At 52.6% G+C, this 23,451-nt stretch overlaps 1 protein-coding gene across 1 annotated transcript in view; it reads left to right on the forward strand.

Annotated features, from left to right (window-relative positions):
- The first annotated feature begins 635 nt into the window (after positions 1-635).
- The window catches only part of MAPKAPK2 (MAPK activated protein kinase 2), a 42,755-nt gene continuing 19,939 nt past the window's right edge, over positions 636-23,451 (forward strand). The window contains exon 1 of the mRNA XM_036442158.2: positions 636-1,257. Within this exon, the coding sequence (XP_036298051.1) occupies positions 976-1,257 (282 nt within the window). The 5' untranslated portion in view covers positions 636-975. The remainder of the gene's footprint in view (positions 1,258-23,451) is intronic.

Consider the following 23,451-nt stretch of genomic DNA (forward strand, 5'->3'; position numbering starts at 1 on the left):
AACGCTCTATCCACTGAGCCAAACCGGCTAGGGCTAAAGCAAACAGACATGAAACAAATGTTCAAAGGAACAATTGTTCAATTGTTCAAAGTTACTTAAGTATTTACTGATAAACAATACATTTATGAGGAAAGAAATGCAAAAAATCAGAGGAAATAGCAAAACAGATACCAAATTCAGAGTTAATATTTGCTTCCCACCTATTCCTATGAGGAATGGCCTCCAGCTCCAGCCCACCCCTGAGGTCTCATCCAGCCCATATTTCCTAGTCATCCTTTCTTCTCCTTCAAAAGACACCCCCATCTCCCAATTGGCTGCTGCTAAGAGCCAGTCAATTGGAGATAAGTGGGTTTTCTATTTGGACTGTGCAGCCACTTTCATACGCCTCCCCCTTCCCTTGGCGTGGCCCAGATTAATGAAGAACTAGGATTTCTCAGTCTCCCACTCCCAGTCTCCTGTCCCCCCGAGTCCCCAGTCCCCAGCCCCGCCCTCCCCGCTTCGGAGGCCTCTTGCTTGTCCTTCCCTTTAAGGCCGGCCCCTCCCCACGCCCACGCCTCCCGGCCCCGCCCCTCCGCCCTAAGCCCCGCCCACTCCGACCCTCCCCTTTAAGGACCGGCCCCGGACGTAGACGAGCCTGTGACGCGGCCGCGGGCCCCCGGGCAGGGTAGTGTGTCTCGCGGCCGCTTCCCCCCCGGGCTGGGCCCCCAGCCGTCCCGCGTTCCACCGAGCGCCAGGCCCCCGGGGGGAGGGAGGGAGGGTGGGAGCAGGGCCGGTGGGCGCCAGCGGAGCACGGCGGGACCCACGGAGCCCCGCGACCCGCCGAGCCTGGAGCCGGGCCCGGCCGGGGAAGCCGGCTCCAGCCCGGAGCAAACTTCGTCGCCGGGCGGGGGGTGGCGGGGACCCTGTCCGGAGCCGGAGGACGGGGCGGCCGGGGGCCCTCCCGCCCCTGCTCCTCCCGCGTCGCCTCCCGGCACCATGCTGTCCAACTCCCAGGGCCAGACCCCGCCGGTGCTGTTCCCCAGCCCGCCGCCGCCGCCGCCGCCGCCGCCGCCGCCGCCGCAGCCCCCCGCCCCGGCCCAGCCGCCGCCGCCGCCCCCGCAGCAGTTCCCCCAGTTCCACGTCAAGTCGAGCCTGCAGATCAAGAAGAACGCCATCATCGACGACTACAAGGTCACCACCCAGGTCCTGGGGCTGGGCATCAACGGGAAAGTTTTGCAGATCTTCAACAAGAGGACGCAGGAGAAATTCGCCCTAAAAGTAAGGTTCCGGGGGGGCCTCGCGGGAGGGGAGGGGAAGACCAGCCGGGGGGAGCTCCCGGGGACCCACCCCGGGGCCGGGAGTGGCCGAAGCAGCGCACGATCGCTCGGCGTGCGCCGACCCCGTCCCCGTCTCCGTCCCGGACCAGGGCGTCCCGGGCGCCCGGGCCGCGGCGGGGCAAGCGGGGTCGGGGCGCCGAGGCTGCCAAGTGCGCGCGCGGCCGGGGCGCGGGCAGCGGGGAAGGTCAGCTCCGGGACCGCGTTTCCGGTCACTTGGGGGGTATGAGTGGCGGCGGAGGGACTCGAGAGAGAGGACTCCTGTGAGGACTCTGCCATTTTGGGGTTTGAGCGGGACCCGGCCGAGTCGGAACGGTTTTGGCTTTCGGGACCGACCACTTCTGCTAAATGTCGCCGCGTCTGGAGGAAGCGATTTCCCGGGGGGTTGTGGTTCCCCATCCTCCTCTCTTTCCCTCTCCTCCTTCCTGCCTGCCTTCCTTCCTTCCTTCCTTTTCTGCGGGCACAAAAGACCCATTACTCATGGGGCCGGTGGGTCGGTCGGTTTGGAGAAGTCGCGGATCTCAGAGGTGTATGTAGCCTCACTCCTTATTTGGGAGCCGGAATGTGTGATTTCATCTCCCGGGGCCTCGTGAGTGCCGGCCGGGCCTCCTGGGCGCGCGCCTGCCGGCCAGGAGGTCGTGCGAGGCTGGGGATTCCGCCGCCGGGCCACCTCCCGCCCTCTTGGCCCCCCTCCGCCCTCCGCCCTCCCCGGGGGAAGGAGGGATTGTTTTGATCTGAGAGCAGGCGCCCTCCTACCTTCCGCGCCCGGGAGGCTCCAGATGGGGGACCAGCGGGCTCGGCGCGGCGTCTGCTGTTTCCATAGCGTCATTGATCTTTGGAAACCGGGTTTGGAAACCACGCTTGGCCCGGAACCCACTCCCGCAGATCGATCGGATCGGAGGTGGCCCCCCCCTTGAGTCCTGGACATGCCTTTGTGGACAGTGGGAGGGAGCGTTGTCTTGTAATTGGAGAAACCCAACCTCTTTTCTTTTTCTTCTTCTTCTTTTTTTTTTTTTTTTTGAGGGGGTGTGGTAGGAGGAAAATGGGGATTTCAGAGAGAATACCCATTTCCGAAGTGAACCAGAAAGGACTTGGAGGGCAGGTGAGGATGGTTGAGTCTCTCCAGGGTAGTCCCAGTGCAGGGGGAGCCAGTGTTGAGAGTCATTGAAAAGATCTTCTCCTCCTCAGAGGGTTTTCATATCAAACCGCATCTCTGAAGGTGACACAGCACCCCGACTTCCCCTGGGGGGTGTTAATGATTGGAGGAGAAAATTACTTCCTGTGTTGTATTTATCTTTTCCTCCTCCAACCCCCACGGCTAGCTGTGTATTTCAGCTATTCATACAAAACTCAGATATGTGTGTGTGATGGGTGGGACTGTTGGAATATATATAATTAGATGTCATATAACCCTTGGTATGTACTTCAGGATTGGAGAGAGGGCAAGAATGTCCAATTTCCAGATTTTAGGCCTCTATAAATTATTTTTTCCTCGCTCCTGCCATCCTCCTTTTTTGGGGAAAGCTTTCAACTATCTCAACACTGTCAAGATTTCTTTGGTTTTGACTTTAAGGTGGTTTTGAGGGCTTCTGATTGTTGATCAGTGTTGGATGGTGGGAGGAGGACTATATCAGTACGATGGACACTTTAATACTTTTTGTGCCTCTTTCCATATTCATAACTAGGGCTGGGAGGGGAGTGGTTGTTGTTTGACCATGGCTCTGACCTTGGAGAGTTGAGTGAATACTCTTGGACCACATTTAACCTGTGCCATTGAGGAAGTGACAGACGGTTCTTCCCAGCAAAGTTTTGTCTCCTCTGAGATGCCATCTGCCTTCCCCCATCAGCAGTTTGGGGACACTGGCTGCTCATTTTCTTGGGAAAGTCAGAATATTGTATGGAGACTTTAGAACAAAAGATCTCAATTTCTGCTCCTTTTTCTACTCAATGGGCACAGAAAACCACCCTAAAAAATGCTTGTGGGTGGCAGTTAAGATCTCTGTTGTGATTAATAGGAGAGGAATCTGGATTTTGACCCTCTTTGAATATAGTTCTGAAAGAAAGGGAAAATCCAGCAGTGTTTTAAATAACACGCATCGTTTAGCCTTCTCAGGGTGAAGACTGAAGTCAGAGTCTGTTTTGACAGGTAGTCTGCTCCCAGATCTTAGGAGTTGACTCAGCTATTAAATTGTAGATTTCCCACACATCTTTGTGAAAAGCTTAATAATAGAGGGAGAAAGCAGGGATGAGGCATTCGGAGACTGACAGCAGTGTCAACAGCCCTTCCATATCCAAATATTGGCCAACACATAATTACAGCTGTGGGGAAATTTGGTTCAAAGCATCCTGTGCCAGACATACACCAAAGAGATTTCTAGATCTTGACTCTTGATTAACTCAACCTTAGGTGCTGAGTAGTGAAGTGATTCTAAAACCAGGAGTGTTTTGATTATATAGCAAGAGAGGAAGGTGGGGGTGGGGCAGGGCCAGGAGGGGTTGCCCCATCAGATGGCGCCTACAGAAAAAGGGAAAGACTTCCACAGTGTGTCACACCATTCCGGGGGGCTGGGGGCAGAGGTCGGGGTCTCTGATGAAGGTTCTGGCGCCTGAGAATTAATGGGAGGTGGTGGTTGTCCAGATGCCCACTCCCCGTCTGTGGTCTGTGACCTCTTAGCCTGATTAAGTGAAATCACTGCTTAAAATTTAAGTCTCAACTTGCCCGCCCTGCTGCTTCTCTCTCCGCCCGAGAGATCTAACAGGTAAATGCTTTTGGTGGGTGCTATGACCTCACCTCACCATCTCTCCTGGCTGCTTCTGCTGAGTTCATTGTCAGAGGGATTTTAGAGGTCATCTCCTCTAACCCCCTCATGTTGCAGCTGAGAAAAGCAAGCCCAGAGCCACAAAGTGCTTGAGGTCATATAGCCATGCACTTGACAGAGTCAGGATTAGAACCCAGGATACCTGACCCGGGGTCTCAGGCCTCTTCACACTTTGTAACTGTAATGCCATCAGCAGGCTAGTCCCTGGAACTGGCTGCTGCCCCTGGAGGAGCTACATTGTCACCCAGGACCTCATGGTGACAGTGTAGCTGTGTGGGTATTCCTCAGCAGTAATCCCTGAAGTTGGAGTTTATAAGCCAATTCAGCAGCTCCATGCCTTTTGAATCTATGGTAACAAGCAGTTTCACCACTCCTTTCCTTTTTTAGGGAGTGCTTGATAGAAATCTTATTTATTACTATTTTTTTGTACAAGAAGATGGGAATTCTGTTTCTTTGATAGGGACACCTAGTCTCAAGGCACTTGAGTAGTAATTGGTGGTATTCCCTGTGCAGTTCCTCAGCTGCTTCCTGCTTCACTGTGACTCTTGGTTATTAGCTGAACAGATTTAATTAAAGCTGGCATTGTTGTCTCTGCTGTGTGGCTCAGGTTAGGTGAAACATGTTATTGCTTAAAAATATAGGATGCTGTCATCACTTATCTCTGTTTACCTTTCCATTGCACGGGTTAGAGAAAACAAGGCCTTGGTGTCTTCTCCTTTCCTTTCTCCAGCGTGCTTTCTCTGGATCACGCAGTGTCACAGCATCGTGGCTGCCTTTGGTGTTCTGGAGGGCAGTTGATCCAACCTACCATGGTTGGTCGGGATACTGCCAGAGGGAAGGCCAGAGCTCCCACCTCCCCACCGTTTAGGCCGCATCTTACCCAGCACGCCTCATGCACACCTGTTGGGGAGCAAGATGAGAGTGTGGCTGGGTGACGGCAGTGTCCGGCCTGGGTTTGCTGGATAGGATCAAAAGGTGAGGCAAGTTTCATTGCTCAGATCAGCCTCTTACATTCACATTGGCTACAGGTAGTTCATAGGTCACTGAGCTTCCTATGGCATGTTGTATGGAGGACAAAGACATATAAAATGGCCTTGACATTTGGGGGATCGAGAAACGGATTTGGAGAAGGTGAAACTAACAAATGTAGTCTAGGGTTTTACTGTTCAGTGTGGTAACCAAGCACCAAGCGTGGCTATTAAAATTAGAATTAATTAAACTAAATTAAATTAAAAAAAATCAGTTGCTAGCCACCTTTCAAGTGTTCAGGAACTACACGTGGCCAGTGGCTTCTGAATTGAACAGTCCCGAAGAACATGTTTATCCCCGCAGAAAGTTTATTTGACTTTGCTGGTCTAGGCGTTAAATCGTGTGCTCGGGGATAGAGGGGCTTTGACACAGGGGAATCTGAGGATCGGAAGAGCCGAGAACAGCTCGTTACGGGGTCCCTGGAGAAGGAGCAGACTTGCAGGAGGTGATGGTGATGTTGGCCCTGGGAGGTGGAGTTGGGACAGCAGGGGTCCAGATGGTAGGGAGCTAGAGGGGCTGGTGTCTCAGAAATGAACCTAAGCCGCCTTGCTATTAAAAGCAGGGTTTAAAGTGTTTGAGGGCCATGAAGTGAGTGAGCAGGATGTTATACAGGAAGGTTAGGAGTTGCTGAGGTTGGGGCTTGTGGCTCTTTTTGAGGGCGGGTGTCAGAGACCCTGTCCCTCTCCTGGGACTCTGGCCCCTGCAGACTGTTGCAGGGCGCTGGGCATCCCCAGAGCAGGATCAAAAGCGGTTGACTCATGGTCCCTTTTCACTTGTGAATTCTGGGCTTTGATGGAGCTTGAACATAATCTTCAGCTGAGGTCTGGGATCAGCGGCTTACAGAAGGTGGGGGTGCAGCAAAGCCCAGGCCTCGGGAGCAGGTGTTGGTGGGTGTCTGGAAAATGGGGGGGCTCCTCTTCAGGAGGGTGAAGGTATTGGTACCCGTGATTACCGTGTTTTGACTGCTTGGGATCGGAGGAGTTGGGTCATCATCAGGTGATAGTTTTACTTAAGAAGCAGGTGCAGGGGATTCAGGGTGAGGCCTGGAGGAGCCAAAAGCTTCAGGACTGCTGGAGGCGAACTTAATCCCTGGCCCAATCCTGAGGTTGGGGGAGGGGCCAGAGCTCTGCTCACTCTGGAGTCTGTTCCAGGAGGAATGTCAGCCACAGGGGAAGGACAGCACAGGCATCTGCTTCTGAGCCCTTGCACGATCCAGGTGGTCCTCCGGCTCTGACCCAGGTTTCATGTCTGTGGCAGAGAGACTCTTTTTCCCCTCCTCCCTGTACTGCGTCTTCCCAGGTGCCCCAGAGTGGGTGGGTGGGTGGGTGGGTGAGCGGGCAGAGCAGAGCAGAATTGTTCTTTGTGTTTGAAGGGACTGCAGCTGCCCTTGGTAATGATTTAAGGCTCCGTGGTGAAGGGACCCATACCTCAAGCACCGTAGAGCTGACCTTACTCCCTATCTTTCTGGACTCCTTTCCATCACCGAGGAAAAGGCTGGACCCATCCACAAGGATTGAGTGGTTTGTCCAAGGTCCTACCTGGTGTCAGTGTGAGAGTCATGTCTTGGGACCTGCTTCCCCTGAGATCTCTGCTTGATCTGCTAAAGGCAGTATTGCTGGGTTGTAGACCTGGCAGTGCAAAACTGAGCTCCACGGACAGTCACTAGGATCTTTCAACGTAGTCACTTATCAATGGGGACACTGGTAAAGAGAAGGGATCACACAGCTGTGGCAGCTTGCTGTATACCAAATCGGATCTTTTAGTTTTCAGGGGAATACTGATTCTTTGTATTTTAAGATATGGATGGAAATATCTAGAGATGAGCCCGTTGTGATGGGTTATGTGCTAGCTTAGAAAGAAGCAGTCTTTGTGTCCTGCTAGCTAGTTATGTGACCTTGAGCAGGGCAGTTAAACTTTCCAGGCCTCGGTGCACATATCAGCAGGTCAGGCAGGCGCTGTCAGTGGCTCCTTGAGTGCTTGGCATTGTGGGAGATGGACGGCTGCCCTGGAAGAAGAGGCTGAGGGTGGGCAGGATAGCTGCTGACCTGCCGGACCACCAGCCGTATGTGGGCCAGCGTGGGCGCCTTTTTGACAGGACAGCCTGTGTCCAGTGAGTTACCATCACTGAGCAGCGGGTAAAGGGACCCATGCCTCGCTGTGTAAACACTCAGAGGTGTTTCCGTCAGAGAGGATGGGCGGTGCAACTCCATGGGGTGTGCATCTACTTCCTTGAAATCAGAAGAATCTTAGTGCGCTCGTGAAGATGGGGATTTTTTTTCTCTTCCGGTCTGAAACCCTTTTTCCATTTACATGGCTCTGGGAGGGAGGGAGGCTGTAATATAGCACATTGTTGGGTCAGGCTTCGCCTCAGGTGGCTGCTTCTACCCGTATGTGTGTCGTGTGTCTTCTGTTTCACTCAGAGATACAGCAGGGCCTAGGCTGTTCTGAGGTAAGAGTGGAGACTGAGTCCCAGAGCTGACGGGAGGTTAGGATTTATATCCAGGTGCCGCTCCTTCCCGAAGGGCTGGCCAAGAGGGATATCAGGAGTCTGAAGGAGGAGGAGAGGAGGGTGCCTGGTGAGTTGTGTTCTCTTTTCTCTTCTTCCTGCCCGTTCAAGGCTAAAGCAGTCTTTTCAGGCCTGGAGCTTTGGACTGTCTGGTCCTGTGTGCGGGGCCGTCAGATTGGGTGGGAGGAAGAAGACACGGGGGAAAGGGGATGAAGTTGTGCTCAGCTGGGCAGCACAGAGTTCTTGGGATCTTCATTCTCTGACCCAGAAAACACGTTGGTGTGCCACTGCGCCATCCAGCCGGTAGTAGAGGCTGGCCATGGCCTCAGGGGTCAGTCCCTGTCTGTAACTGATCTTCCCTCTAAGACCAGCCAGGCCGTGTGTTTGTTCCACCTGGAACCGGACCTTCCCAAAGAGCCAGAAGACAGGGGCGTTCCCAGGCATCTCTGGTGTCCCTCCAGGACTTGACTGGGGTGCAGAGTGGTGATCAGAGGCTGAGCTTCACGGCCACCACTGGAAGCTTTTTGTGTCTCAGAAATGACAAGGGAACAAAGGGAACCGTTCTGTCCAGGTCTTCTCTCTGTTTAGCTTTTCTCTACGAAGATGCTGCTTTTGAACCTGAAGCAAAGGCGGAATCTGTCTAGTCTCAGATGGGGTAGGGGAGGTCTCCTGCAGGCAATACACCTGCCAGCTCTTCCACCTTTGTGTTCCTGGGGGCTCCTTCTGCACCCCTCCACTTCCTCAGCCGGGTGACTCAGTTGGTCACTTTGCTGCCATTATGATTATCCATATTGTTCCAAGGCAATCTGGGCTCTGGCCCAGGATTCAGCCCCTCTGTTTCAGCAGCTAAAAATAAACCTGCCACTGCTGAAGTCTACCCTCATGCCAGGCCTGGTGTCTGTCTCAGGTCTTCCTGCCATGCTGAACTTCTCTCTTGTCACTCTCGTCCTCCCCGTTTGCCACTTGGCTCCCAGCCTGGGCTGGGTGGGTAGTTTGGGAGCAGACGGTGGTCTGAGTGCTGGGAGTGAGCCGTGGCTGGTGCTTGTCCAGGTGGCGAGCTGTATGCATGTGCACAAGGGCTCCGGGGAGCCACCTTGCTTGCTTCCCACTAGGGGAAGGGTGAGACAAGGGAGGCGGGTGGATGAGTTCATCAGAGTTCATCAGACTTTCCGCTCTTTGCCTACAGCTCTGGCTCCCTCCAAGCAAACAGCTCCCTGCCAGAGGGTGTGTGCGGGGATGAGGCGGAGAGGCCTGCCCTGGCTGTCCCAGGCCCTCACCGCTGCCCTGGGACTGAGCATGCTACCTGCCCTGGGACTCCTGACCGTTGCTAAGCGATATTCTCCACCTCTGCAGCACGGAGGGGAGGGGGGTACTTCCAGTTACCACATTCAGAAGTATGACTTCATCCCTTAGCTTCCAAGAATAGAGGGCCTGGCTGGGCCTCCTTCCTGCGTCAGGCCATGGCCTCTGGCTCTCCCAGCTCAGCCACCTGCAGGGGGTCCCAGAGAGCATGGGTCTCATCTGCCTCCTGACTGTTGGGGTGGGGATTGGTGATCTGTCCCATTGAGGCCCCATCAAGGTGACCTCTTCCCTTGCCGCCCAGGATCCTGGGGACCTAGAGCAGGAGGTGAGGAAAGGGGCTCAAGTGGCGGGGACACCTGTTGAACTGGTGGGTACTGGGCAGAATATTTGCCTTGGGAATTCTCTCCTTTCTGATTTTTCTAATCCTTGGACAGGTGTTGGTGCTAACCATAGCACAGGAGGGGGAGGGTTCTGTGTCTGTGTTCTGAGATGAGGGTTCATTTGGGAGAAGGATGGGCAGGGAGAGGGACGGAAGCCAGGGGAGGACTTTCGCCTTCAGCTAGAGTTACATGCCCAGTCCGTGTCTCCATGTCTGTCCGCCTTTCCTCCGCAGGGAGAGATGTTTGCCAAGGCCCATGGGCCTCTGCAGAGGAGGAGCTGGGTGTAAATTGCTAAGAGTTTATTTTTAACTGACAGACGGAGCCCCTGTCCTTGGGTAGCCGTGCTGTTCCTCTCCTCTCCCTACCCTGGTGGCTGCAATTCTTAGAGGAAGGCTGGTAGGTTCTGAAGGCCCGGCTTCCAGGAGCCTGGGAGGGAATCCCCTCTAAACGAAGAATCTGCAGAGCTCTAGGGCCGTGGGCTGGGCAGGGAGAGGGTGGCCCTGTGCATTTGAGGCCACGTGTGGAACTTGGAGCATCCCAGGAATGCAGGTGTCGGGGAAGAGACTGTGTGTCTTAGAGCTCGGACTCTGTGCTCTGTTGTGCTGGGGAGGGCAGCAAGGGGTCATCTTGTACCTTCTGCCCTCTCTCCTTACAGCACCTCTCCCCTTACAGCACCTAGCCCAGAAGGCCACAGGGACCAACTGAGCATGTGCAGTAACCTGCTTTTAAAGGCGTAGGTTTATTCTATTCCCTTTGGCTGCCAGGCTCACAAGCATCGCTTTCTTTTCACAGAGCCTGTGGGAGTCTCAGGGACCCCTCCCCTGGGCTGTGCTCTTAGGGAGGAGAAAGGGGGGCATGGGTGCCCCTTGCACGTGTCCCCTGATTTCATGCAGTTATTTTGGTTACCTTGCATTAGTTGCTTTCAAAAGAGCACAAATCTGGGTTTGAAATGTAATTGGAGAAAGAAGGACTAGAGAATAATGGGGGTGGGGGTGGGGATAGGCAGTAGAAACATGGCTGACTCTGAGACCCCAGCCATGGAAGGAAGGTTTTGGCCCTCAGTTCCCTGGGGTACTTGAAGGATTAGTTTGCCAAAAGCCCAGCTCTGATCATGTAGCTTCCCAGCTTAAACCCTTCAGGGGGTTCCCTTTGCCTAAAGAAAATAGGGGATTTCCAAATCCTTCCCTGATCGGACCTCGATTAAAAAAAAAAAAAATTAAGGGGCTCATCTATGCTGTTTCTTTAATAGGACTCTGCTTCCCCAGCCCCTCACCTTTGCCATAGTGTGTGTCCCATCTGTCCACCTGTAGCCCATTGCCTCTGTGCCCAGCCCCACCTGTATCTCCCTGTTCTCTCCTGTACGGATGCTGCTGCATTCACGAAGCCTTTCAACCCGGAAGCGGGTCCCCCACTCCTCCCTGTCAAACTCCCCAAGACACTGGAAACCTTTATTGCACCTTTTAAATAGCTTTCTCCACGTGCAAGGGGCTCCCCAAGACATTGGATCCTACATTCCTTGAAGACCTCCCTCTTCATCACTTCCGTATCCTCTTATATCCATGTGGTGACAGAATGCCATTATTAAATTCATAGCGTACTTCGGCACTGTGCATTATACCTGGCTGCCTCATAAAGTGTGATAGCGGGTAACAGTGAGTGGGTGCTCCCTACATAAACAGAAGGTACTTGCCCTGATCCTCAGGGTTAAAGAGGAGGCTCTGGGAAAAGGACAATATTGGGCTGGACTCCGTGTGACTGACTCTGGTGTATATTAAGGGCCTCGTAAGTGTCTGTCCCTGCTATTCCTCCTGTCTGCTAAAATGCCACTCTCAGAAGAGTATTCTGGGCACGTCTTCCCTCCACCCATTCGGATCTGCTGACTCAAGCTGGCACCTTCTGCTTCTGCTAACAGACTTCTCGTTCTTATAAGGGCCCTGACCCCATTTCCCATGGATGCCTCTTCTCCTCCTCCTCCTCGTTCCAGAGCCCCTCCTTTTCCTGCTCTGCTGTGGAGATGAACCCTCTGCCTCTCGGAAACTTTGACCGAGGGAGGGACAGCTGTGGAGCTTGCCAGCTTTCCTTCAGCTCTTGGCATCTCTTAGCTAGCTTCAGACACAGCAGAGACACACAGATGCAGTCCGAGGTGATCTCTCTGCTGGCCTTTCTCCATGTCTTGCAAGAGGACCAGCATTGCATACCGAGTTGCCGAGACTGAGGTTAGAGGTTTGAACCTCATGGGGCCACTCAGCTCCATGCCCCAGATTTCCAGGGGAAGCAGAACTGAGAGGCCTGGTGGCGTGGTCCTCAGCAAGTCCTAGGACCTATCTGGGCCCCTCTCCGTTTCCTCATTTGAAAATTAAAGGACTGAAACATGATCTGGAAGGACCCCAAATTGAAGAGCTTTCTTCATTTATTGTTGTTGCAACCTCACTACTGGGAAGACAACCAGATGCCGGGAAAGAGGCGGTCAGCCAGGTTCCAGGGAGCCCCCCTCTGTCTGCAGGCCACTGTCCTTTCACCCTCCTCCTGGCTGTAGTAGTTTTATTCAGTCAGCCATTCAAGCAGTGTTTACGCATTCTCCTCCTTGCCTGCCTCCTGTCTTCCCTGCTGACTGGCCATCAGGAGGCTCAGATGGCAGAATTGGCCTAGAATTGGCCCTTTAATTCTGCTACAGGAGATGAGAGGAATTTTGAACAATGAGGGTTGATTTCTAGCAGCTTAGACTAGACTCCCCACTTTTCTAAGCAGGATTTGCCTCACAAGTCTTCTATCCCTCTGAGAGCCAAAGCAGCTTACTACTCAGGAAAATCAATTAGCAGGACCAAGACTGACGTTTACAGCCTCCCTAAGGATAGATCAGAGCAGCAGGTTGACTTTGATACATATACCAACCTTCTGTCTTCTGCCTCATTAGATCACTGTTGAAAGTTTAGCAACCTTGTACAAGGCTTCCCAGATGAATAGCAAGGCTTTACTGAGCAGATACTACATATCAGGCAGTGTGGTGGGTGTTTTACTTACACTCTGTTGTTCATCCTTAAAAATAATATGCAAAGTAAGAGTCTTGAGGAAACATTCAAAATAATTCACTCATTAGCAATTATTTATTGAGCATCTACTAAGTTTACTTTAGGCTCTGGGCATATATCAGTGCACCAAACAGGCCAGAAAAACAAAACAAAATATAAATCCTATCTGCATGGTGCTTATACGCTAGCAGAGAGAGGCAGACAAAATAGTCCGTTAAGTGATACTTGGATGGTGATAGGTATAAAGGAGAAGATAAAGCAGAGGAGGAAGCCCTGGAATGCTGGGTGTGTGTGTGTGTGTGTGTGTGTGTGTGTGTGTGGTGACATTTTAAATAGGGGCTCAGGCAGGGCTTCCCTACAAAAGTGACATTTGCGTGGGCCTTGGAAATATTTGGAGGGGGAGGGTCTGCAGGCAGACACAATAGCCAGTCCAGAGCCCTGAGGCTGTTACTGATGGAAGCATCTAACTCTAAAAGGGGCTCTTTAGAGCTTGTAGTACTGCCTTTCTAATAGTTCCTCCATGGCTGCCTTATAATTCAGTACTTAGTTGACCTAGCAATTTATGATTTACCATCAAATATTTATGGATGCGTATTTTGTGCAAATTGCTACAGTGATAAATGTAGGCCCTGCCTTCAGGAACTTAGAGTTTGGAGGAGGAGTGAACACCTGTGTGTGTATGAGGAAAGAGAGGCGTGAGGAAGACTGCCTCCTGAATCTAAATCTTCACACAGGCTCCCACTGGACAATGACTGGAGTACAGCAGGTCCTCGAATAATCACGGCGTTCCATCATGACGTTGATAAGATGCTGCTGTGGAACCGAAATCTTGTTTCTATCGTCAGCCTACGCTAAGATTGGTTTCATGATCCATCGTTTCACTTAAAGTCGCAGAATCTGCCACTGACAGCGTTGAGGACTTTCTTTACCTCTGGCCGGTTGGCCCGGTGGTCCGTTCCAGGTTTTACACAGGAAGAAAGAAGTTCGGGGAGGTGGTGTTGGGAAGTGATGAGTCAGAAAACAGACTGGCCACAAAGGATACAGAGGCCTGGGGTGGCTCCCTGAGGCTGGAGGGGCTAGAGGTGGGGTCACGTTAGCCTGGCACTCACAGGGGCACCTCGGGGACTCACTCTTGTGACACCCAGGAGGTCCTGCAGACAAAAGTCTGGCCAACAGAGGCTCAGAGGCACATCACTGGGAGCTGTCACCTTCTGTGTGGCCGAGGGGGAAGAGGCTTGTCTCCCCAGGGATCTTCTGCTGATAGGACTTGCTGGAATGGGGTGTTGCCTGACCATCACTCAGAGCCACGGTGGGAGGGGGCAATGACAGGAAATGGCCAGGCTGACACAGTGGCGGGTTATTTTTACTCTCCGTTGGGCCCTCGCAGAGCTTCTCTCTTGTCTGAAGAGTCACATCTTTGTGTGTCACCTCCCAGGAGGAGGAGCGGCGGGCGGCGGGCAGGAGGCGGAAGGCTCTCGGCTCCTGTCTCTCAGGAGCTGGGCGAGCAGAAGTGGGGGCTCAGGATGGGGCGATTGACCGTTAGTGCAGATGGGAAAGTGAAGCAATGGGTCGGGCCTGTTTTTTCCTGAGCATGTGCGGTGGCAGAGGAAGTTGCAACATGTTTTTTTTGTTGTTTTTTTTCTCTTCTTTCTTTTTATAGAGCAAGAAAGGGGGGAAAACTTCCAGTAAACTTCAGAAAAAGTATCTAGTCTTGGATGGATGGTTATCGGCCCTCTCCCACAGCACTTTATGTCCCTAGCCTTTCTTCCTGCCCTCCTCCCCATGCATGCTTTCCACTGTCCCTTCTCTGAGGGCTGTCTCTGCAGCAGGCCAGCTGCCTCCCCAAAGAGAACGTGGCCATGACCTGGGCCCAGGGAGCCTTGAGAAAGCGTCTTGTCCGTTGTTCTCCAGGTGAGGGACAGGCTGATGCCTGGCAGGTGGCGGGTGGCCTCTCCTGGACAGTGACCGCCGTTTACCTGTGACACCCACCTGGCCGCACCTGCTGCAGTGCCGTTCTGTGTTCATTTGGCACCGCGGAAGGTTGAGGCAGGCCTTGTTTCTCAGCTCACATAACCACACTTTTTGGTAGACACTTCAGAGCACGTGTCTTGGCAGATGCTGGGGCCAGGGGCCTGGGAGGTGGGAGGCCGGCGTCCAGGCTGGAGACCACACATGTGAGTCTGGAGCCCGCGGCCAGGTTTGAATCCGGCCTTTGTGCTGTACCTGGGCAGGGATCCAGCTGTGTTTGGAAGTGTTCAGACGATATCTCTCCCTGATGAAAACTTCTGAGGTCTGGAACTTTCTCTGGTGAAATTCCTTTCCTCTCTCTCGGATTCCTGTACCCCAGGACAGCCAAAAAGTGCTAGTGCAAACCTGCTTTGAGACCCTGGCTTTTGTGCACAGGGGGACGAGACGGTCCCCGAGGATGAGGTCTGGTCTGCTTGCTCCAAGGAAGCCGCGGTGATGGCTGCGGTGGCTCCCGGTGGTCCTGCTTCACTGGCCGAGTGGGACCAAGCCCGTGGGGCTGAGCTTCTGTTTGGGCTCTTTGCTCTTTTACCTGCTTCCTCTGGTACCGCCGACGCAGAGCTCCCCTTCCTGCTATTCTCTTGGCGTTGTATCTCCCTGTCATCAGGTGGGTCTCCTCAGGCTGGGATGAGCTCCAGGCTGTGGCGGTGGAGGGAATGCAGTCAGGATGTGCTCATTTGCCAGGATCACCCAGTGAACACGGACGGGCTTTCACAGAAGCTGTGCTGGCAACGATAGCCACTTGTGGCCATTTAAAGTGAAATAAAATGAGATTAGTGCCGCTGTGGCACTAGCCACCTTTCAGATGCTCAGTCATCACCGTTTTGGGCAGCGCAGGTAGAGAACATTCCATCGGCATAGCAGGCTCTTAGTGCTGACTCTGACGGAGATCGGTCTGCACCCGGTAAGGGCTGCCCTGAGCCGGAGTGGGATTTGTACAAGAGCCGGAGGGAGGTTTTGAGGTTCAGGCCAGAGGATCAAGAGAAAGGGACCTTAAATAGTATTTAGTTTGTCTTCTAGCCCAGTGGCTCCCAAACCAGGGCGATTGTCAGCGTCACCTTGGCAAACATTTGAAAATACAGATTCTGGGCTCCTCTCTTCGTATGTTATTGAGTTCAAGACTCTACAGGGTGATATTCTGGAAGGTGTATATTTATCTGACAATTACCAGGGTTTGGCACCTCTGATCTGTGGAACCTATGCTTAAATGCCTTCAGTGATGGGGAGCTTCTTTTTAGAAACTTAGCATCACAGAAATTCCTCTTGGTAAAGATCAGCGTTGATTAAGTTCCAGATTTAGTTCCCGGCACTTGTAATAGCGCTCAACGCTCGCTGTTGTTCCCGAGCCGCACAGATGCTTGGGCAGCCGTGGGGCGCTCCCTGCCACCTGGCGTCCGGCACGTTCTCAGAGTGCACAGCCTGCCCGGGGCTCGCAAGAGATGCAGAGATGGGGCCCCATCCCCAGGATCCTCCTGACGGCTACGCCTGGCCGAGAGGCGGGGAAAGGTGCACTTCTCGTGGACCCTGACGGTGGAGCCCCAAGGAGTGTCCGTCTGCTGGGGAGCACGTGTACCTCCCACCGCTCGGAGCTGTTCCCTGGGGGAGAGTCCCTGATTCTCTTCTCAGGCACTTGCTTTCCAAGGGCACAGGTCTGGTTTTCCTCAGAGACTCAGCCATCCTCCCCAGGCAGAGAGGACCATAAACACCGCTTCTGTTTAGGGACCTTAGTAGCCTCCCCTTTCCTTCCAGCGAAGGGCTCCGACTTCTAAACATGGTATTCAAGCAAGCTGGCTTTGGCCTTCCTTCCCACCTCTACCTCATCGCGCACAGACGCTCGCCCTGCCCGGAGCTGACTGCTGCCCACTCCACAGTGTGTTCTAGGCTCCCATCGCGTCTCCTGGGCCTTCCCTTTGTGCCTCCTTTTATGTCCTGGTGGAACTGAGCTGTCCCTCAAGGCTCAGATTGCACCCTCAACTCCAGGCAGGGCACCTAACTGGCTCTCTTATCCTAGTGTGTTGATACTCGCTGTGTGACTGCCATGCATGCGATTTCAGTCACTCCCAAGTCCTCTCCTGCTAGACTCGGAGCTCCTGAGGCCAAGGACCGGCTTGCTGGGATCTCCCGGTGCCAGTGCAGGGCTGGGTGCTCAGCTGGGTGCAGCGCCTGCCACAGGAGGGGGTCAGGGTCCTTGTTTGCCTGCTCTGGGACTCTGATGAGACTGCCACAGAGGCACGGGAGCCCCTTCCAGCACCAGCATTGTGTCCCCAGTGGCCTCGGCCTCATCAGCTCTGATGAGAAAGTGACGAGAAAAGTGCTGTTTAGCAGCTGATAATTAACAAGCAGGCATGGGGCCTTGGCTGCCTCACAGGCAAACTGGTGTTTAAACAATAAAGTTTTTAAAATCAAGAATTAAAGTGTCAGCTTCAGAAGCAGCTGCATCCAAGCCCAGCCTGCTCTTCCCCCAGTTAGAGGAGGTGAGAGGGATAATGAGTGAAAGCAAAGGATTCTCTGGCCTTGAGGGGCCAGGGGAAGAGGCTGGAGGTGGGGAGCCAGGACTGGGAAAGAGACTTGTGCTTCTGTCTCTGGGGTGGGACCTGGGGCTGCTTGGGCACTGGGGAGGGGGCTTCCCTGGACAGGACTGTCCATGTTCCCTTTCACCCCCAGTTTCTATAGGGTGGCTAGTTTTTGCCAGGTGGACAAGAAGAGAAATTCAGTAGGAATAAACGTGGCTGTTTCCCAAGGCGGTAAAGCACAGTTTGCATGCGGCCGTGAACAGAGGTAGCTGGGTGCTGCGTGGTGGAATGCCATCTTGTTTTCTTCCGATGCTGCTGGGTGGGAGGAGAGCTGACATCAGGCCTCCCCCCCTCCTAGGTCAGAACCGGAGCGCAAGGAATTCCCCAGCCTTTGGTGGTGCCCGGATGCTAACCACAGCCTCCCTCGCTGCTGAAGGTGTTCTAAGAAATCTAGCTGGGTGCCAGGAACCAGCCGTGGCTGCAGAGTGAGAGCAGCTGTGAGAGAGGCAGAGACTTCCTGTGGGGGCCGCCCCTGCTCCCTGCAGAGGTCAGCGGGGGACACCCTTCCAGAGTCCCCTTCATTCCCAAAGACCAGGAAGCCCGTGGGAGGAAAACAGACGGCCGAAGGGTCTCCCCGAAGGACGCCCCGGGCACACGCCGCTTTCCAACCCAAAGTGAAGGTCAGTCTGAGGAACAGTTTGTTTTGGAGGCGGAGGCCTACAACGGCTGAAGGACCTGAGCTATGTAGCTTGAATATGAAAACCCTGGACCCTGGGAAATATTGACCGGTCGATGCCCTGCCCGAGTGTCATTGCTACCTGCCCACTGGCGTCTGGCCCTGATGGGAGGAGGGCTGAGTGAGAATCTTCGCTGGTCAACCTTGGTCAGCCTGTTATTCCTCTTAGGTTCTCCGTTGGAATTAGTGGTACTGGTGCCTGAGCTCCCTCAGACCTTGTGTGACATTTATGGGGTGATCTCTCACCGACCACAGGTGTGTACAATTGACTGCGGTCACCCAAACCCTTATGGCCAAATGCAAAACAGTGGGGGAGGCTTGATGAGGGAATGAAACCAGCTGGCTCCTCTGGGCCAGAACCCTTGTCCTCGGGGACATACATAGCACAGGTGACTCACAGCCGAGGGTGGCTAGAGTGTGGGTGCAGAGGTTGAGTATCTTGCATGAAGTCCCAATGGTCCTTGCAGAGACCAGTCTGGTTGATTTGAATGGTGAAGACACCACCAGTGTGTGTGCGCTCATGAACCTGCTCATTCATCTGTTCACTGGAAGCTCATTGAGGGGAAAAGTGTTTATTTGCTCCAAATGGTAGAAGAGCAATGTCCAGAGAGTTGGTGAACATGGAGGAAAGAGCCACCCCTGTCTCCAGACACTGCAGTCTAGCAGTGTGTTGGTGGAATGCCCGTTCCGAGATGCTCTGTGATCAGGTAAATCTGGGAAACACTCTGCAGTAAAAGAATCTACTTGATTTTGTATAGCCTAGTGCTTGTGGCATATACGGGACCCCTTTTTTTGCTTATCACGTGTTCACATCCTACAGAATAGGTCTGAGAAATGGCAGTACAATCCCCCTGCTCTAGAAGACCTGTCCAGTGGTTCAGAGAATTCACGTGACTACAGGTCAACACAGGTTGGAGAGGCTTAAAAGAGGGGTGTGTGTGTGTGTGTGTGTGTGTGTGTGTGTGTAAATGCTAGGGTGTGTGGCAGAGAAGGGCCCCTGGCAGGTGGCTGCTATTGAAGTTGGTTCTGGCTGCATCCCTGCTGGCTTTGTGCTTCTGCAGGAGGCTTTTGTCCTGACTCGAACATACTGAATAATGCTGAATAGCAGCTACATCTGTCGTGCCTGGGACGCGGCCGTTTGCAGCGTGGGGGGTGAACAAGCAGTGAGCGGCACCCCTGCTTGAGGCCCAGGCTACTGAGAGCTCCCCAGCGTCAGAGAAGGGAGGGGCTGGTGATCCCAAGGGCAGCTGCTCGCTAATCCTGGCAGTGGAGGGGAGCAAGATTTAGCTCCCTGATCTCTGCATTCCCCTGTCCAGTGGGGGAGGTGTGTTGAACCTGAAGGTGGCAGAAACAGGTGGGCTGGGTGTTTTCTCCCTTCTTCCCCACCCAAAGGGCCTCCGGAGGGAGGGTGGACCAGGGCGGAAAGGCACTTGGCTCTCCATCACTCAGGGAATGGAGATGAAGGTATTTGCTGCTCTGTGCAGTGGGCTTACTAAAGTTTGTGGCGTTTTAAAATTTGAGAGTCCTGGGTAGAATTGTTGTCAGGCCATTGGAGACGGGGGTGGGGGTGGACGATCGGTCCCCCAGATGGCCAGCTCCCTGAGAAAGGCCTGAGAGGGCCCACCCGGTCCTTCACTTGGAGCAAGCTCAGGTTTAGGGAATCCCGAGCCCGTTGAGGCCTCAGGCCCTCCCGGCACAGCTGTGGCAGGAGGTCATGGTGATTTCTAAGGAAATTGGCCACTGGGGAGCACACACTTCCAGTGTGAGCAGACATCAGGGTCGTTAAAACACGCCCAGGATTTCCTATCTTTGTAGGAGGGCATGTATGCATGTTTTGTTACTCTGCTTTTTCTCTTTTGACCTTCCCAAAGGGAGGGGTGTTAGTCTGTCCTCAGGAACTAGGGTGAGATGTCTGTCACCTCCCAGCTCCTCTGGCTGCTCTCTTCCTCCCCTCAGCCTCAGCCACGGCCACCGCAGCCGGTGCCACTCAGATGGGAGAGGAGTACCCCCAATCCCTCTCATCGTTGCCTGGGCCAGAAGAAAGGGCAGATCCCGGCTCCAGTCCTCCAGTTCCCCATGAGCAGGAAGTCTGGGTGGACCAGGCTTTGGTTTGGGAAGCAGGAATATTATTAGCTGCTGCTGCCAACTGGGGCTGTTTGCAGACTCCCAGGCTCCAGCGTCCGGGAGGGACCAGCAGCTCTGACCCCTGAGGACTTGCTGTGGCCCCCAGGGCGGGGAGCCCTTGCCAGGAAGCTCTGAGCTCCCTGAGGTGGGTGTTGGGTAAGGGTGGAGGGGGACCCGGAGTCGGGGACAGGGATGACTCCCTCCTTCCCCATCAGCCGGGGATGCATCACCGCTGCCGGATCACCACTGCCGGGAGTGCATTCAGGATACTTTAGACAAGTCAGCCATTCTGGGAATTCTCTGTTACCCAAGGGTGGGGCTTTATTCTTCCCCCCCTCCTCCCATCCCCCCCGAGAATGGTGGGAAGGAAATTCTGCCAGAGTTGCTTTTGGTTTGTGAGGTAATGGTCTTTGGTTTGAGAAACACACATATTCCTTTCCCCTTTAAGATCTGAGGACAGGAGCCCTAGACTCTTGAGTGGGTGAGGCAGAGAAAGAGAGGACAGTTACAGGTACTGAAATGTAGGAGGGGCTCCCCAGGGCTCTCGGGGTCTCCAGGACTTTTCCAAAGAATCGGCGTGGTCTACTCAGGGGCCTGGGTTTTAGCCCTCATGGTGTCACTGAACAGCTGTGAAGCCTTGGCAGGCGTCCTGCACTCCCTGAACCTTTGTTCATGTTGGACCCATCTAGATTGCAACTTTAAAGGTGATCTTATACACAGAAGAGCTACCTATAATAATAAAAGTGTTATATGCTAATTAGACTGTATGTCCTTCCGATCAACCTTCCGAACAAAGCCAGGGCTGCTAAGGAAGCCCGGGTCCCTGGTGCCAGAGGGAAGCCGGTGCCGGCTGGGGGAAGGAATGCCTACTCTTGCACGAATTTCGTGCACTGGACCTCTAGTAGAATATATAAAAGCTAAACAAAATTTAAAATTAATTTATTGCAGTAACATTGGTTAATAACATTATACATTTCAGGGGTACAACATTATAATTCCATATAACACTTCCATATTGGATAAAGGGATTTACCCTCTCTTCACCCCTTCTTCCTAAGTAACTGCCATTCTGTTGTCTGTACTTATGAGTTTATTTTTTGAAAAGTAAGCAAATTTTGAGGTTATATTACTTACTCAGGGAGAGAGAATGATGTCGAAGAATTTAGAGTTGGAAGAAACCTTAGACCTCAGGTGATCTAGGCCAGTGGTTGGCAAACTGCAGCTCGAGAGCCACATGTGGCTCTTTGGCCCTTGAGTGTGGTTCTTCCAAAAAAGACAGTGGCCTGAACGAGTCTGTTTTGAAGAAGTGGTATTAGAAGTTTAAGTTTAAAAAATTTGGCTCTCAAAAGAAATTTCAATCGTTGTACTGTTGATATTTGGCTCTGTGGGCTAATGAGTCTGCCGACCACTGGTCTAGGCATATGTTAGATTTTCCAGAGGAGGGGGCGGCAGAAGTGGCTTGTCTGCAGGTGCGTGGCAAGTTAACTGCAGAATGGGCATTAGAACTGGGCCAGCCCGCTTTCTGGCATATCCTTCTATCAGTTGGTATACTATAGGATGCATGGCCCTTGGGGTAGAAAACTATAGAGTAGATAGATCAGAGTACAGAAAGACCGACAGTTTGCATGCAATTCAGTTTAAATTATTCGTGCCATTGAAGGTGGGGGAGGGAGAGATAGTGGAGTAGATAATATAAAAATTATTGAAATTGGACTTTTCAAAATATCAGTGCATTTTTTTTATCTCCTTAATTCTCTTGGGCTTCCATAATGTTCTGTGTCCCAGAAACCTGCTGTGTGTTGGGGGAGGATACTTCTGCTCATTAATTCAGTGTTTGCTGCTCTATAGAGTGGATAATCGACACGCAGACACTTGAGAGCTAGCTCTACCCAGTCCCTTTCTTTGAAGACATACTGACACAAGAGCAAGCTCTGTTCCTTTGTGTGTAGGACACTAGCTGGAGTTCGCTGAAGCTGGAACTGCATCTCTGCATCCTTTGACTTTTGTCTGAAAGTGTGGCTTGCACAGATGCAGTGAGTGTAGACTGTCAGAGCTGGGAAGGTACCAAGGCCAGAAAGGGGTGGAGACTTGTCCTGGGCACAGAGTAGGGTAGTGATGGAGCAGGTCCCATGAGAACAAGAACTACAACCACAAAGTCTGAGCACCAACCTCACATGTGCTCCATCCTGGCTAAAATCGCCTGTTGCCAGGTCAACCAGGCCTCATGCAGCTTGCAGTTCTGCCCTGGAGAGGCTGCTGTATTGGCCGAGACGGTCCCTCTTGCGTCCCCTTACCCTCCTTCTGTGACCTCCCAGCCACCTCCTCTTTTCCTTGTGCTCCCTATTGGCTGTTACTCCCCTCGTACTTCCCCTTCTGTATTAGAAAACACGTCAGCTATGCAGCAAACTTGAAAGCCTTGTGTGGTGAACACTCATACCAACCACCCAGATTCTTCCACTAACATTTTCCTCGCCTTGCTTTGTCACATCTTGCTCCATCTTCCCGTCTCCCTATTCAGTTATCAGCACATCTTATTTAAGTTGCAGACATCAGTAAACGTAACCCCTAAGCATTTCATTGTGCATAGATTTTAATAGGAATTCAATATTTGTTCATGCATTTTTGTGTGTGTGGTAAGATTTATATAAAATGAAGTGCTCAAGTTTTAAGTGTATCATTTTATGAGTTCTGATAAATGCTTCCATCTGTGCAGCCCAAACCTCTGCCAAGATATAGAATAGATATTTTTATTACCCTGGTAAGCTCCTCCATGCTGCTTCCCAGGCAATCACAGTTTGGTGTTTTTTCACCATAGATTAGTTTGACCTGTTCTGGAATGTCATATAAATGGATTGGTCAGTATTAACTCTCCTATGTAAGGACCATCCACAAGGTTCCCTGTATTGGTAGTTTGTTTCTTTTTATATTGAGTAGGTTTCTGTTGTATTATATCACTATAATTTGCTTGTCCGTTTTTCTGTTGATGGATAGTTGGAGTACCGTATTTTTCGGACCATAAGACGCACTTTCCCCCCCCCAGAAGTGGGGGGGAAAAGTCCCTGCGTCTTATGGTCCAAATATAGCCTACACATATACTTTAAAAAAAAAGTTTTTTTACTTGCCCGGCTCTGTGTGGTCTCTGTGTGCTTGCCCGGCTCTAAAATGGTTCTAAATGCTGCTGTTTACTTTACAGGGTTGATTACATGTGTTTATGACTGTGATGTTGGGTTTTAATGCACATAAAATATTTTAGGACACTATTTGTTTCAGAATCTTTTTTTCTTCATTTCCCTTCTCTAAAAACTGGTGCGTCTTATGGTCCGGAGCGTCTTATGGTCCGAAAAATACGGTATTTCCAATTTTCGGCTCTGACGAATAAAGCTCTGATGAACATTCTTGCACAAGTCTCTGTGGACATAATGTTTTTATTTCTCTTGGGTCAGTACCTAGAAGTGGGATTGGTGGGTCAAAAGAGACTGTTACTTCCTGTTCCCGACTCTCTGCCCCTGCTATCCTCTCACATTCTGGACCCAGGATTGTGTTAGAAAGTGCCTCTGCTCACCTGGACTGTTCTCTTACTCGGTGTAGGAGTTTCTTGTGAGCCCACCTGACAGCCTCTGTTGGAATGTTCCCAGGAGTAGAGAGCTCTCCCTTCTAGGCTCTTGTTCCTGGATC

The sequence above is a fragment of the Pipistrellus kuhlii genome, unplaced genomic scaffold (assembly GCF_014108245.1).
Source record: "Pipistrellus kuhlii isolate mPipKuh1 unplaced genomic scaffold, mPipKuh1.p scaffold_m20_p_18, whole genome shotgun sequence".
Taxonomy (NCBI): Eukaryota; Metazoa; Chordata; class Mammalia; order Chiroptera; family Vespertilionidae; genus Pipistrellus; species Pipistrellus kuhlii.